The following is a 15,973-nucleotide window of genomic DNA, read 5'->3' on the forward strand; positions in this document are numbered from 1 at the left end:
GCAGCTGGAGGGATCTCGGGAGACACAGGGAAGGTGTGCCACATTGGGAATGCGGGCTCTGGGTTTCACTAGCACGCCTCTTGCTAATTATGGATGTCACCCGAGACAAGTCTCTTGGACTCGCAGGCTTCCACTTCCTCATCTGGGAAACACAGGTGTTGAACTATATAATTTCTAAAATCCCTGTTTCCAGCACAGAGATTCTGTGCTCTTCTGTATGGGGAGGCAGGTGGACAGGCAGCCTTAGAAGAGGCTGGGATCTTGTTATCTACCTAGAATCTCAGAGTCTTCAGGGTTTGGAGGCCAAAATGATGGTGGGTTCCTTTGCATCCTTCCTTATCCACCTGTTTCTCCAGGGCTGATCGTCCTGAAGTCTGTGTCTAGGGTCAGAGTAAACAAGATCCCAAGGAATGCATAAAGGGTCATGGTCCATGTGTGTCTTTCTCACTTGTACCGTCCTGGGGAGCAGGAAGGACCCCTGGTCTCAGGCGCATTCCTTCACTCCTTGAAAGAGTTGGTTTGGGCAAGATGCTCTCCAAGAGACATCTTCAAAAAACCAAGCCCTGGGCAAAGGCTTGAGGGTAAGAGGCTGAAGTGGCATCCTTGCCCCAGGCAGCGTGAGGGCATCTGGGTCACACACACAGGTACATACACAACCGAGCTCTCCCGAAGTCGTCATAGTACTGTCATCATCACCATCATTGCCACCATCTCTCACACTCCTAGCAATCCACCCTCTGCCCAGGCCCCCAGGCTCACTCTCTGCCTGCCCCTCCCGGCCTTCTCGGGCTCCACCCCGTGGCACTTGGGGTTCCACTGCCCGGAAGAGCCTTGGAACTGTCTCCTTTGGATGAGCCCCTACTCATCCATCAAGACTCTGATCAAGTTCCCGCCTCCATCATGCCCCCAGGAACAGACTCTGTGCCCGATCTCATGCTCCCCAAGAACTTGGACGTACATCTGTTGCAAAGCTTCAAGCGTGGAGCATTAGACCATAAACTCCTGAAGGGCTGGTATCTTTGCAAACCCACTGCCACCAACATGTCTGGCCCACGGCAGGTGCCTAACACATAGTGGAGTCGTGAGGACGTGGGCCAGTGGTCATCAGGGCCTGTAAGCGGGATGATCCCTCAGAGTGAGTGTTGAAAAAACAGACTCAGGCACTGTGGGGTGCAGCAAGTTCTCTACCTCCAAAGCCCCGTCAGTGTTCACATGGAACCAGCAGAAACCCCAGAAGGAAGGAAAGGTCTTGGAGCTACTACCTCTTGGTCCCTGCCCCGTCCCCTCCTCCTGTCCCACAGAGCAGTCAGAAGCCACCATGCCCCGTGCCCAACACATCCCAATCAGTCCTGCGCTACCTTGCTGGTTTCCTCTCCAGAATAGAACCTCTAATCCGTCGCCTCATGCTCCAAACCCTCTCAACCCCATAATCTCATGCCTGCACAGCCCGAGCAGCCTAACAGGTGTTTCTAGCTCAGCTCTTGCACAACAGGAAAAAAAAAAAAATTTTTAAAAGCACATCTTCTCACAGATGTTTCCTACGTAATCCTGGGAACCTTGGTGTAAACCCAGGCTTGGGGAGTATGGGGGGCCCACGCCCATTCATGATACGGCCCTGTCTTCCTCACCAGCCTCTACCTCCCCCTCATAGTACCACACTGGGTCCTTTCACTTTATGGAACACACCAGGCTGCTCTTACCCCAGGGCCTTTGCACACATGCTGTCCCTGTTGCCTTGGAAGGCTGCTTCTGCTCCCCCTGTAGTTGATTCCTTCCCTTCACTGACTCAGCCTGAGTGGCAGCTCTCTGGGGAGGTTTTCTCTGATCTCCCTGCAGCCCCACCTTGGCAGTTTTCCTCCTCTCAGCATTATGCTTGCTTCAGAGCATGTACTAAATACGTGTTGTGGCCATCTCCCCAGAGAGAACGGAAGAGTCGCGAGAACATCCGGTTTTCTGTTGTTCCTGGCACATGGCGTAGCGCCTGGCTTAGCACTTCCTGTGGGATGCGGGCTGTGTGACGTGCCCACAGCGTGTGAGGCGATGTGCTATGAGGGTGTAAGCATGGCTCATGCCGCCTTCATGACAGTCCTCACGAGAACGGCTCACTCCCAGGGAAGGAAGCCAGCAAGGAGTGGAACTGCTCCACAGCACAAAGGCGACAGTGACAGGGCTGAGATGTGCCCTGGGCGGTGTGCCTTTCCCACTTCCTGGGGCTGCTTTCCAAACCTGCTCAGTACCTCTCCCTCCCAGCCAACACTCCTGTCTTTCAGTGCTCGGCGTCTTTCACTTAACGTAATCACCTCCAGTTCCATGCGTGCTGTTGCAAATGAGGAGGATGCACCTTTTCCTGGATGAGCGGTATTCCACTGTGTAGCTGCCTCAAACCTTCTTAATGCATTCGTTCAGGAAAGACCCTTAACACTGTTTCCATTTCTTGACTGTGGTAAATCCTGCGGCCAAAGCACGGTAGTGCAGATGTCTCTTAGGGTGGTTATTTCCCTTGGACATATACCTAGTAATGGGATTGCTAGATTGTATGGTAGTCCCAACTTTAGATTTTTGAGGAAGCACCGTACTATTTTTTTCTGTTTATGTTTCCATCCACGGGGTGCAAGAGGGGTTCCCTTTATCCCACACCCTCATCAGCCCTTGGCATCTTTGTCAGTCTAACTGGGATGAGGCGATCTCTCATTGTGGTTTCGATTTGCGTTTATCTGATGATTAGTAATGTTGAGCATTCTTTCATGTGCCTGTTGGCCATTCATATATCTTCCTTTGAGAAATGTCTACTGCTCTTTTTAAATTGGATTGTTTGATTCTTTTGCTTCTGAGTTGTTTGAGTTTCTTATCTATTCTGACCATTAACCCTTTGTCAAATGTATCACTTGCAAATACTTTCTCACATTCTGGAGCTGTCTCTTCATGTCGTTGTTTCCTTTACTGTGTAGAAGTTCTTTAATTTGATGCAACGTGTATATTTTTTGCTTTTGTTTCCTGTGCTTTAAGAGTATGACCCAAAAAGTTCTTGCTTCCTATTTCAATGTCCTAAAGTGCTTCTCCCATGTTTTCTAGTAGTTCCAAAGTTTCAGGTCATATATTTAGGTATATAATCCATTTTGAGTTGATTTTTGAACATAGTGAGAGACAGAGACCTAGTTTCATTTTTCTGTATGTGGATATACAGTCATTTCAGCACTATCTACTGCAAATACTGTCTTTTTCCCAATGCATCTTCTCAGTACCTTTGTCAAAAATCAGTTGGCTGTAGATGCGTGGATTTACTTGGAGGATCTCTATTCCATTCCACTGGTCTATGCATCTTTTTTTAAATGCCAACACCATACAGTTTCACTTACTGTATCTCTGTAATATATTTTAAAGTCAGGGACTGCAATGCTTCTTGCTTTGTTTTTTTCACTCAAGATTGTATTGGTTATTTGGGGTCTTTTGTGATTTCACACAGATTTTAGTAGCGTTTTTTCTAGTTCTGTGAAAAATACATTGATATTTGGATAGAGAGTGCAAGGGATATGTAAACTGTTCTGGGTAGTATGTGCATTTTAATGATATCAATTCTTCCTATCCATGAATATGGAATGTCTTTCCATTTCTCTGTGTCCTCTTCAATTTATTTCATCACCATTTTAGAGTTTTCACTTAGAGATCTTTCAACTCAAGGGTTAAGTTTATTTCTATGAATTTAATTAATTTAGTTTTGCAGCTATTGGAAATAGGATGGCTTTCTTGATTTCTTTTTCACATAACCCATGGTATAACAATGCTTCTGAGTTTGGTACATTAACCTTGTGTCCTAGAACTTTGCTGAATTCATTTATTAGTTGTAATAACTTGGTGGAGCATGTGGGGTTTTCCACATACAAGATCATGTCATCCTCAACAATGACAATTGATTTCCTTCCTCCCAACTGGGATGATCTTTTTTTTTTTTCCTGCTGGACTGAATCCTTTAACATTTCTTGCATTGTCACAGGAAAAGAGGAGGCTGTGACATAACAAGATGGCCCCATACCAGAGGCACCCCAAGAGTAGGAGGGAAATGCCCAGCCTCTCATAGTCACTCTTGCTCGGGGGTCACACACATCCTTCTTTCCCAGAGTCCTGGATAATGCTGTAGGCCTCATCCTAGGCTTTGGGATCCACAACCCAATGGCAAAGATCCCTACAGACCTTTGGTTAGCCCAGTAGTTTCCAAATGTACTTCACTGCAAAAGCCCATTCTGAGAAAAACCTATTCCACCCTCCATCTACTCACCCAACCTCTGAGCTTCTGACACAAAAGTAGGGGTATGTAGGAATCCGGGGGCTTCCCTGGGCAAAAGCCCGGAGCCATGTGGTCCCAGGTCACTCCCAGCAATGTTCCCAGGTGCCTGGTCTTGGTAGCACATCCCAGCAGCCCCCTTACCTTTACAGCCCCTGGCCTCAATGGGCTCCCATGTGAGGACATGAAGGAAGCAATGTCTACTGGTCCCGTTGACTCTCCTACCCAGGGACTTCACACCTACCTGTCTGCATTTATAACCCTGGTGACCATTAGAGGAAGACAAGCACATTGAGGAGATGCAGGCTGGGAGGAGCCAGAAGAACAAAGGAGAAAAGAAACTTCCCAGTCATCACTGAGCCCTGGAAACAATAAACACACCCCACAAGTGCCTGTGCAGGTCCACAGTTCACAGAGCGCTTCCTGGCACACTGTATCATCTCACTGTAGCCTCCTAAAAGCTAGGTACTACTATATTGTCACTCCCAGCACACCATGGAGGAAAGAGAGCCTGGGAAAGGCCCCATGTCACAACAGGGTAGAAGAGGTGACATCCTATCAGGAGCTCACCCTACGCTCACCACGCAACCTGTCCCATCTCCAAAGGTTGGAAGAAGAAAAGGTAAGAGGAGGCATAACTTGGCAGCCCTGATGGTACAGAGAGGGGAAGACTTGAAACTGAAACAGCAGAGGGCAGTGTGGACGAGTGCTATGGTCTGCATATATCTCCTCCGAAACCCAGCAGGTGACATGGGACAGCGTGAAAAGCTGCGGCCCCTAAGAGGCTTTCAGGCCATGAAGACTCTTCCTCCACGAGTGGCCTTGAGGCCCTTATTAAAGGGGCTTCGCACACCATTCAGCCAGGCTGCCCTTCTGCCTTCCACCATGTGAGGGAACAGCATTCGTCCCCTCCAGAGGGCGCCTCTCTCACCACATAGCCTGCCGGTGCCCTGGCCTTGCACTTCTCAGCACCCAGAACTGTGAGACGACAAACGCCGGTTCTGTATAAACCGCCCAGGCTCAGGTACTTTGTTAACAGCAGCACAAGCTGATTGAGACAGAGCCTCAGACAAAAAGTGGCATCGGTGTTGAGACAAAGGAGGGTTGGGATGGGAGAGAAAGGTGCCCTTCCCAAGCCAGGGAATCCTCCCATGAGTGCATCGTAGCCCTGGGCTCGAGGGCAGGCAGGGCAGGGAGGGAGCTCTTGGCACCACACTGGGCATCTCCTCCTGGCACCAGGGCCTGCTGCCCACGGTGGGCCTCACTTCCCTGAGCGCTTCTGAAGGCTGGATTTGTAGGGCAAGGGCATGCCTCTCACAGACAGCCCTGCAATGCTCATACCAGAATTAACCACCGAGTGGTTCTCCTGGCGGTGCTGACCAAACCCCACGGTCTGAGCTGCCTGCCCACCGAGTCCCTGGCTCACACAGTGTCCTTTGTCTGAGGTCCCGTGACACAGGGACGCCTGCAGCCGCAGCCGTGGGCAAGCAGTCACAGCCGTCATAGCAGTTCACTGCCCGAGCTGACGGCCTGGCTCCTCAGACGTCCTAAAGATGGAGCAGCCTTGAGGTCCCCCACATCTCCAAGTTCTTTCCAATGCCAACGAGAAAGCACGCGCGGTGTGCCTGTGAGTGAATCGAGTAAGAAGGGACAGGCCGGGTGAGCGGTCAGCCCTGGCTTCCTCGCCATGGCTTCCTACTTCGGACGGCCCAGCTGGAACTGGACTTTCTAGGACCTAGCTGCTGGAACCCAGGCACTGGCTGGGCTATGGCTTCAAGCAGCTGGACTCTCCCTGAGCTTCGTGGGCCTCTGCCTGACAGTGGGGACTGTGGCTGCCTGAGAGCGGATGCCATCTAGTGGCCAGCACCTCCTGCAGATTCCGCACCCCCCACCTTCCCTCCTGCTTCTGTGGTGTCCAGAGGGTAGAGCTGGGGCTGCCCACTGTGTGAAACTGGCACTCGGTGAACGGTGGCACTGGAGGCTGAGATCTTCAGATGAACAAGGGACTGGGGCCTGGCAACCCCTGCACCCAGCCCCAGAGCCCCAAGCCCAGAGCCCCTCCTCCTTGCTCCTGTAGGGACCAGCAGGGCTGCAGCCAGAGCACTCTGGGAGGGACAAAGTTATCCAGAGGCCTCTAGGGCTCCTCTGGCTTGGGGGATGCAACAGTGGGCTTCAACTGACAGCCACGTTTCCACAGGACAGGGCAGCCTGTTGGTGGCACAGTGGGGTTTGGACCCAGGTCCCTGGGCTCTGAGTGCCCCAACTGCTCAGTCTTCTCCGATTGGCTTTGGAAGTTAAAAACTCTTCCTGTATAAGCAGCTAAGGGAAGCAGAGCCTGCTGAGGGCCAGGCAGCTTGGAAAAAGGAAGGAAGGAAAGCTGTTCACTGGAAGGCCCAGAGCTTGGCTGCCCTTGCCGGCCCATAGCAGTGGGGGTGAGGGTCCCCCTGGAGAGCTCCCAGGAGCACGGTGGCACTGAGGGCCTGCCGGAGCAGGGAGAGAATCAGTGGGGCCGAGAAGCCGAGGCCCAGCAGAGCAGGAGGCCCCGGGCCAGCCAGAGCTGACAGCCTTGCTACCCCAGACGGCACGTGCTCACAAGAGTCTCTGGAGTCAGGAGATCTAGGCCGGGCCCTGCTGCAACTTCTCTGCTAGCATACTCCTAGGGATGAGAGACTCACTACCTCCTGAGACAGCCTTTGCATTGCTGGATGGAACGCTGCCCACCTGCTGAACACCCTGGAGCCTCCTCCACCCAACACCCCTTCCAATGTCAGGACTCACGTACCCCAAGTTTCCCCGACACGCCACTGTTTCTGGCCTCTCCTCACCCTACACCCATCCCCTAGGGGACCCTCTGAGGCATGAAGTGGCAGGCCAGCAGGACCACCCACTCCCTGCAGTGAGGCTCAGCCTTGGCCAGCACAGTCCAGCCTTGCAAGACCTTGTCCGGGCAGCAGTGACGCCCTGGGCAGAGGCTGGTGATATCTGAGCTGTGCTCCTGGCGCCGCCAGGGAGAACAACCAGGGGCTGGTGGGCCTGGGCTCCGGACCCCTCCACCCCATCTAACTCCAGCAGAGCTCCTGCAGCCGCCTGGACAAACGGGGCTTCTACCCCAGCACAAGCACAGAGTTCAAAATAGCTGCTGGGGCTGCCTCTCCTTGTCCCAGCTCCCCTCCGGCATCCTGCACACTTGCAAGCATCCAAGGAAGGGGACCTCGTGGAGGGACCTGAGCTCTCAGCTCTACTCCCAGACTCCAGGGAGACCCGGCACAGCGCTGCCCCTAGGAACAGAGCTTGGCTGGCAGGGGCGCGCCTCCTGGCGGCTGGGCGCTGGGCTGCAGGGGCGTGGCCTAGGGCGTGGCCTGGGGCTGGGCTGGGGGCGCGGCCGGGGCAGCACTCACAGGGCAGCGTCTCGGCGCTGTTCTTCTGGATCATAATGCAGAGCTGTAGCACCAGTTGGGGGGCGCTCTCCAGGAAGGTCTCGAGGAGGCGCAGCATGTTGACGTCTGCATATTCGTACATCATAGCCCAGTAGAAGCGTCGCTGGTGTTCCTTCCGCCGCCGGCTCTGAATCCCCAGGTACATGGTGCGGATATACCTGCGGAGACATGGGCACAACACAGCGTGGGTGGGGGCCGGAACCGCCCGCGCCCCGGCCCCTGCCCTTAAGTTCCCGGAGGATAGGGTGGGTGCTGAGGCTGCGCGTGGGGCCCCCCACAGGTCCCCACGTGGCCTCCTCTCCTCTGCAAGCCAGATGAGCCCAGGGCCTGCTGGGTGAGCCTCTCAGGTGGGCTTTCTCAGGTTCAGGTCCCAGGGGGCGGGGGACACATTCTAGGAGGGCTGCCACCTGTTGCTCCAGGGGACAAAGAGAAAGGAGTTAACAACGGGGAAGCTGCCTAGCCACCGGTGGGCTGGTTACCCTTTGGCGTTAAGTAGGCAGGTGCAGGTCTCAGGGATGGCAGAAGAGCAACAGCTGGGGTTCACAAGGGCCACTTCTCTGCCAGCAAGGCCCCTGGCCACACTCATCCCCTGGCATCACTGTCCAGGCATCACCCAGGGTACAGTTCCAATCCACTGACAGCCCCTGCTCTCCAGAGCACACGCAGCCTCCCTGAGAGCATCGAGGGGCCAGGGAAGCAGGTGCAGTGGAGTGGAGTGCAGGGCTGTGGGGCACCTTGTTCACCGTGCCCGCCTTCCTGCCCCCCAGTGGGGGCGCCGTACAGAGTGGGTAGGACGACTGGTGAGAGACAGCAGAGTAGACTCACCCTGGGCCATAGGGGAAAACCCCACCTGTCATTTTTACCTACACCGTTCTGAAGCTGTGGCCCTGAGCCATGGTAAGCGGAGCCCCCGAGCTACCACCTACAGCTGCCAAGTGATCTTGGGGGCAGGGGTTGGGATTGTGCAGGTAGGGTCACTAGCAGGAACCACTGAACTGCATTAGGCCCTGGGGAAGTGCCAGGGAGCCAGGTACAGGCACGAGAGCCCACCCGGGGCTGCTGGATGGACGCTCTGTCCCCACTGCGGCCGCCAGCCTGGCCCCGGCCCCTCCCCCTTCCTCAGTCGCCTGCCCCACGAGAACCCCGTCCCTACACGGCAACCAAAGAGCTCTTTGACAAGCATAAATGCGGCTGTGCCTCTCCCATCTTTCCCACGCTCCTGCAGCTGTCCCCGTGCTGAGACAAATGCACGCCCCTTCCTGTGGCTCAGGGTCCTGATGCCCCTCCAGTCCCCACCCCTGTCCTCCTCCCCCCTTCTCGGGTCTTTTCTCTCCCTCTGGAGCACCTGCCAGCAGGGACCTGAGTGTGGCTCCCTGGTACTTCCCCAGGGTCTACTACGGTGCCTGGCACGAGGCAGGATGTGCAGAAAGCAAATGGACCCGGAGGGGCTGCCCGTCCTCCAGGGCTGAGTGTGGACAGGACAACACTGACACAACACGTTGAAGGTCGCCTGTGCTGGCATCGAGTTTATGAGATGCATCGCAAAGTGAATCACAGGAGCCAGGGGAGACTTGGGCACTGCCCGAGGCCTGTGCACAGACACTGTGGAGGCATCATGCTTTAGAAGCCAGCATCCCAAAGCAGACGCTCGCAACAGAAGCTCAGACTGTAAAGCGATGCTCTTTTCCGATCACAAAGTAGGAGTGTCACTCCAGAGTGCTCATCATGGACTGAACCCCCTGGTGGATGGGGTTCCAGGGTCCCCCCCAGCGTACCCCAGGATATGCTCCCCACTGAGCCTCAGGGTGCCCTCAAAATAAACGTGTCAGCAACAGTGCGCCCCCCACTGGACATCTGAGGAATAACAATGGAGTTTTCTCTCCAGATTCCTAAGAACCCCTGGGGGAGGGCCTGGGTGACTGTAGCTGCAGGAACTCCCCCCAGGGGAAGCTGGGAGAGGCACCTCCGTTTCTTTACAGATGCAATCCCGAGAGAGAAGGGAGACACGCCCCTACTAAGCTGTGTGGCAGCTCCGGCATGGAGGGGTGTGGGGAGGTGCAGGTGTGCCAGGCCCCAGGGAAGGGGTTTGCAGCTGTGGCGTCGCCTTGTGGGGCAGGTCTGGGGTCACCATACAACACAGGAGGGAACTGAAGCTTTGGCTCTCTCACCTGACGGCACTCTCAAGACGTTCCTGCCTGAAACCACACAGTCCCAGGAGCAGGCGACAGGCTTGGGAAAGGAGGGAGAGGGAGGCAGAGACAGAGAGAGACGTCAGAGGGACAGAGAGGTGGACACAGAGAGGCGGAGACGGCAGAGATAGAAACACAGAGGGGAGACACATACAGAAGACAGAGACACAAGGAAGGGCGAGACACGGACACACAGAGAGATCCAGAGAAAGGAGACTCAGAGACACAGAGCTGGGGACAGAGAGAGAAGTGGGAGGGAGGGAGGGAGGGCTGAGGCAGGGCAGGAAGTGTCAAGGCTTGGGCCTGAGGGAGAAGACCACCAGGAAGTCGTGAAGATAAGGATGATGTGGGGGTGCCCTCTGAGAGGAGATGGCCGAGGGGCCGGACCCCGAGTGCCGGGTGGAGGGGAGGCCATCCTGATGGGTGTGGTGGCCGCTGGGCAGGCTGAGTGTCAGGTACAAGGATGCCCTGGTGAGGCAGGCCGAGTGTCAGGTACAAGGTCGCCCTGGTGAGGCAGGCCCAGAGACCACCCCAGCACCCAGCATGGCCATGGAGCTGCCGAGCCTTGTGCGGGGGTGCAGCTCTCCCCACAGGGGCTGCTGCAGCACACCACGCCCTGGCCCCAGACTCACACCAGGGACCAGAGAACCCTCTCTCAGGGGGACCCTCAGGCCCCAAGCCTCACAAGTGGCCCAGCTGCTAGAGGAATGGCGACGTGGTCGCGGGCCCAGGGGAGGCCAATCTGCAAGTTCACGGGCGTCTGACCTCCCAGAGCAAATGGGGCACTGATTCCACCCCAGAGCCACAAGTGCCCCTGCCCCTCAAGGCCAGGGCAGAAGATAAGGAGCCCAGCACATGCTGATCCCATGGGGTGTCTGCCTGCAGGAGCCAACCTTGAGGGCCTTCCAGGGTGAGGGAGGAGACCAGGCTGGCTGCACGCAGAGCCACAGCCACTCCCCACCAAGCTGAGCGAGCAGAAGCAGGGCCCACAGCGCATCAGGGCGAGGCAGCAGTCAGGTGTGGGCATCCCTCCCTCCCTGGAGTGGCAGCTGAAGCACTGAGTCCAGGGTTCCCGGGTGCCCGGGCCACACCTCCCCTTCTGTCCTTCCGTCCTTGGGATCAGTGAGGGGACTGGTTTGCAATATAACAAGGCCTGGACAGCGACCTAGCCCCACGCCCACTTTGTAGGCTAGGAGCCCAATGCTAGAGAGGGAGCTGACCCCCGTGTCACTCACTCAAGGGGCTGTGGGGCAGAGCCGGGAATAGCACAGGGGCCTCGGACTCTGACCTTGCGCATGCCCCTCGTGCCCACCACTTCCTCTCCCTCTGCACTTCCCTCAAGGCGTAAGGAGCTGCCAGGAAGCCCCCGCGGGGCGGGGTGGGAACACCGCATCTCTCCTCTACACCCCTGGGCCAATCCGCGTGTCTCTCTGACCTCAGTCTCCAGCATGTGCAATCCCGGTGTGTCGTCTGGGTGACCTCTGAGGCTGCCCTGCCGGCTGCCGGTGCAGAGACAGCCATAGCCCGCGGCCACACGGGGGCGCCAGACCCTAAGCGTTGCGGGAAGGGAGCTCCACGCTGGTGAGCTCATAGCTAAAGGCCGGCGCCCTCCAAGGCGACTGCGCTGGGTGCAGGCACGGCCCCAGTAGGTAACATAAGCTGGGCTGTCACACCCCCTCAGAAAGCTCTTGTCCCCTCAGAAGGTGGCTCAGGAGGGAAAGCACCCAAATCTCTCCCCCTGGATGGTTTGCGAGTCTTCAGTCATCTCCTGTCACCCCCCATCCCCTAAGAGCACTAGATTATGAAATGCATGGGTGTGAAGGCGAGGAGCCACATGTTACCATGGAGTTAGCGCTCCAGAAAGCTGGGCCTGGTCTAAAGTCTGCAGGATTTTGCAACCTTGGACAAGCTGCTTCCCAAGGGTGGGGTGGGACCCTCTCTGGTGGGACACTCCCAAACCCTTAAAGTCCTCATCTATGAAGTGCTTCGTGCAGGACAGGATCCCAGGACACGCTGCACACATGGCTGAATGCATGCCTTCGTGCCCCATCAGGGCTCAGGAGTGGCAGGAGACCAGAAGTTCCAGTGCAGGCGGCAGCTTTGGGGGCCCCCGGGGGGGCTCTCCTGCCTTTCCTGCCTCCCTCCCCACCCCCCTCCGTGGCTTCCTTGGTGAGCTGTGGAGTCGCGTGCAGCTCCTCCTCACCTGTCTCCAGGAGCATTCTCTAGTGCCCTGAGCACGTTTCCATTTTTGCACCAGCACTTGGAGGGGGACACAGTGGTCACCGTCCGTCTTGTCCTTGTCAGCTCATCTTCAGCTCAGAGAGGCTAAGTGACTCCCCCAAAGTCACACCGCCAGACACAGTCCAGGCACATCAGCCAGGTCTTGCCCAGACTACGGGGCCCTGGGAGTTAGCTGGAGCTTGGCCCTCGATCAGCTGGGATAGAAAAGGCACAGGAGGCTGAGCATGCGCACCTGCCTGGGCCTGCGGCCTCGGGCTGTTTCCTAGGACATGTTCAGAAGTGGCATTCTGTGGCCATTTGTAACTGTGGAGAGCAACCCACTCTCCAAGCCCCACGTGATTCCAGGCTTTGTAGGGGCCTGAACCTTACTAGAGACCCGTTCTTTAAGGAAGGAAAAAAAGTAAATTCTATCAAACATGTAATGAATAAACTAGCACTAACTCTACAAGCTTGTCCAGAAAATAGAAAAAAGAAAGAACACTCTCCCCTTAGTTTTATGAGGCCAGCATTAGTCTGATGTTAAAGCCAGACAAATGTCGTATAAAAAAATAAAACTGCAGACAACATCCCTCATAAGCATAGATGCAAAAATCTCCAATAAATATTCGCAAATTGTGGAGCCGGCACTGTGGTGCAACAGGTTAAGCCACTGCTTATGATGCTGGAATCATATCGGAAGCTTTGCTTCTACTCTAGCTCCCTGCTAATGCGTCTGGAAAAGCAGCAGAGGATGGCCAAAGCACCTGGCTCCCTGTCACGCATGTGGGAGACCTGGATGGAGTTCCTGGATCCTGGCTTTGCCCTGACCCAGCCCTGGCTGCTGTGGGAATTTGGGGAGTGAATCAGTGGATGGGAGATCTCTCTGTCCCTCTCTTTCTCCCTTCCTCCCTCTTCTCCCTCTCTGTCGCTATGCCTTTGGAATAAATAAATCTCTAAAAATATAGCAAATAAAATGCAGTCACTTACAGGAAAAAAAAAAGATTACCAGAGCCAATGGGAATTTACCTTGGGAATGGAAGACTAGTTTGATATTTAAAAATACAGTCAGTGCAATAATAAGAAAACACACCTAACATCCCGCACGGTGCAGAAGTGACTTCTGCCAGGAGCAGGAGGCCTCGCACGCATCCCATTATACTTCATGCACAAAGAAGCATTGGCAGACTTCAACATCCATTCATGGTTAAAATACTCGGCAAACCAGGAACGTAAGGGAACCTCCGTAACGCGAGGCAGATGAAGGGAATTAACAAAGCCAGCAACTAACATCCTACTGAGTGAGCAGGGACCATAGATAGCTTCTGTCTCAAGACCAGGAAGAAGGCTACTCTCTCCACTCGTGTTCAGCATCGTCCTGGGAGTTCTGAGCAGTGCAGTGAGTCAAGCAGAGATAAACCGAAAGCGTGTACCAGTGGCAAAGGAAGGAGAAATGTGGTCCCTATAGTTAAGGACATGACTGCCTAGAATGAAAAGCCCAAGGCATTTGTTAAAAAGTTCATAGAACTAATGAATGCATGTAGCAAAGTCTCACAATACAAGGGTAACAGAAATCAACTGCATTTCTACAAATGCTGAACACCTGGAAGTTGGAATTTCAAGGGCCGCTTCTGCAGCTGGCTCACGGGAACCAGCCCCGAACCCGATGGGAGGGCCCAAAGGAAGCCTCCCTCCGGGCCCCAGCAGGGTCCTGGGCTTCTCAAAGTACACGGGAGAGGAGGAGTGGGGCTCGCTGATCCCCTCTGTCCTGACCACTGACCAGCTCTGCCTGCGCCTCTCCCGGGGTCACTGGCAGAGGGGGGTGTGTGTCCAGGGCCTTCCCTGACCTGAAGACGGAATGTACTACAGGGAGAGCAGGCCCCACAGCCCAGTCTCACAGGCCCAGTCCCCTTGGGACAAAGCAGCCCTCAGGGGAGAATGGACTTGAACTTGGGCAGGGGCTGAGTGCCCTTCAAGGTCGCAGGTGCCACCACGCAGCTAGAAGGCGGCCTTTTCAGGAATCCAATTCTGTGAGCGTGGTGGTCACGCAGAAGGTGCCCTCGGCTCCTCAAGCCCCAGTTCCTGAAGTCCCTGCTGCAACTCAGAGCTCAGCCAGCCGTGCTTCTACCGGAGGCTCCCAGGAGCTCACCTGCCCCGGGGACCCCACCCTGGGCGCACCACAGCACCTGCAGGAGGACATGGCTCAGGGCCCACGGGCTGGGCTCTTCCCTGCCAGATAAACCCGCGGGTCTCCCCAGCAAGGCTGCTCTCTTCTCTGTGTGAGTGTGGCCTCCCCCTGGGCTATGAGGACCCAAAGCAGGGAGCCGCTCCGCCCGCGCCACTCCCAGCAGCTCGTGCCATGACGGTTCTCAGTCCTGGCCGCACCTGAGACGCACCTGGAGTGCGTGTGAGCACTCCTGAGCGTCTGGGTCACTCTCAGGGCAGCCAAGGCTGAGCTTGCAGTCAGACGCCTCACGGCCCTGTGTAGCATTCGGTGTGCACCTGTCCAGGAAAGGTCTGGCGGGCAGCAGCGTGTCTGCCTGGGCCCTGGGCATGTCTCAGCCTGGCACGTGGCAGGCTCTGGAACCCGTGACAGATGCTCCTTGACCTACGATGGGGTTACGCTCAGATAAACCCATGGTGCATTGACCTTAAGTCAAAAGCACATTTACTGCATCTAAGCTGGTGCACGTCCCAGCTTAGCAACACAGCACACTACAGAGGATCACTGACTCGCCGCTGGCCGAGCACCTCAAGGGAGCACCGGGCTGCAGATCACTGGCCTGGGAAAAGATCCAAGATCCAAGTCCAAAGTGAGTTATTGGATGCATATTGCTTTTGCAGCATAGTAAGACCGAGAAATCGAAAGCTGGACCCTGGTAAGTCACGGCCAATCTGTGATTGAGAGAAGGAAGGGAGGAGGGGAAGGAGAGAGGGAGAGGAAAAGGAAGAAGGTAGCGGGGGCGTGAGACCTCAGATGAGCGGGGGGCGTCACAGAGCAGGAAAGATGAGGGTACTTCAGCAGGGTCATGGCAAATGGAATTAAAAGATTATTTTGGGGGCTGGTGCTATGGTGTAGCAGGTTAAGCATTCCAAAGGGGGTGCCGGTTCGAGTCCTGGCTGCTCCACTTCCAATCCAGTCCCCTGTTAATGCACCTGGAAAAGCAGTGGAAGATGGCCCCAGTGTTTGAGCCCCTGCCATCATGTGGGAGATCAGGATGAAGCTCCTGGCTCTGGCTGTTGCAGCCATTTGGGGAGTGAACCAGTGAATGGAAGATTCTCTCTCTCTCTCTCTCTCTCTCTCTCTGTCTCTCCCTCTCTCTCTGTAATTCTGTCTTTCAAGTAAAAAATAAATCCCACTATGTCCTCTGATCCTCTTTTTTAAAAAAGATTTATGTGCAAAAAATTTTGGAAACACTGTATTTTTTTCCCTCATAATCCATATTTTCCCAGGAACTTTTACAAGGCTCCTTGTATGCACAGTTTTATTTATTTATTTATTTTTGCATCTTATTTCTGTTTTCTATGAACTTCTGGAAACAGCCTGGTAAAGGCAGGCATGGTTACCACGTAGCCCGGACTAACTGCACCCTGCCGACATCCCCAGGCCGGCCTGCCTCCTCTGCCAAGGTTCAGGGTCGCCCCACAGAGCATGCACACAGGTGACCTGGCTCAGTGCCCACAGGTGTCACTGTGAGAAGCCCACAGCTTTCCCTCCAGAGCCCAGCTGCCAGCCAGGGACACAGGCGTCCCCAGGAGGCCACCAGAAATCTGCTGGTGGGCTGCATGGAGACCACCACAGGCTCTGCGCTCCACCACCCACCCCCAAGAGGCGGAACGAGCCCGGGGCA

The 15,973-nt window shown here is 55.4% G+C and overlaps 1 protein-coding gene across 1 annotated transcript in view; it reads right to left on the reverse strand.

Moving 5' to 3' along the window:
- XKR6 (XK related 6) overlaps positions 1 to 15,973 on the reverse strand; it is a 293,183-nt gene that overhangs the window by 21,597 nt on the left and 255,613 nt on the right. Inside the window, exon 2 of the mRNA XM_062213556.1 lies at positions 7,678 to 7,874. Within this exon, the coding sequence (XP_062069540.1) occupies positions 7,678 to 7,874 (197 nt within the window). The remainder of the gene's footprint in view (positions 1 to 7,677; positions 7,875 to 15,973) is intronic.

This window comes from Lepus europaeus, chromosome 16 (assembly GCF_033115175.1).
Source record: "Lepus europaeus isolate LE1 chromosome 16, mLepTim1.pri, whole genome shotgun sequence".
NCBI lineage: Eukaryota > Metazoa > Chordata > Mammalia > Lagomorpha > Leporidae > Lepus > Lepus europaeus.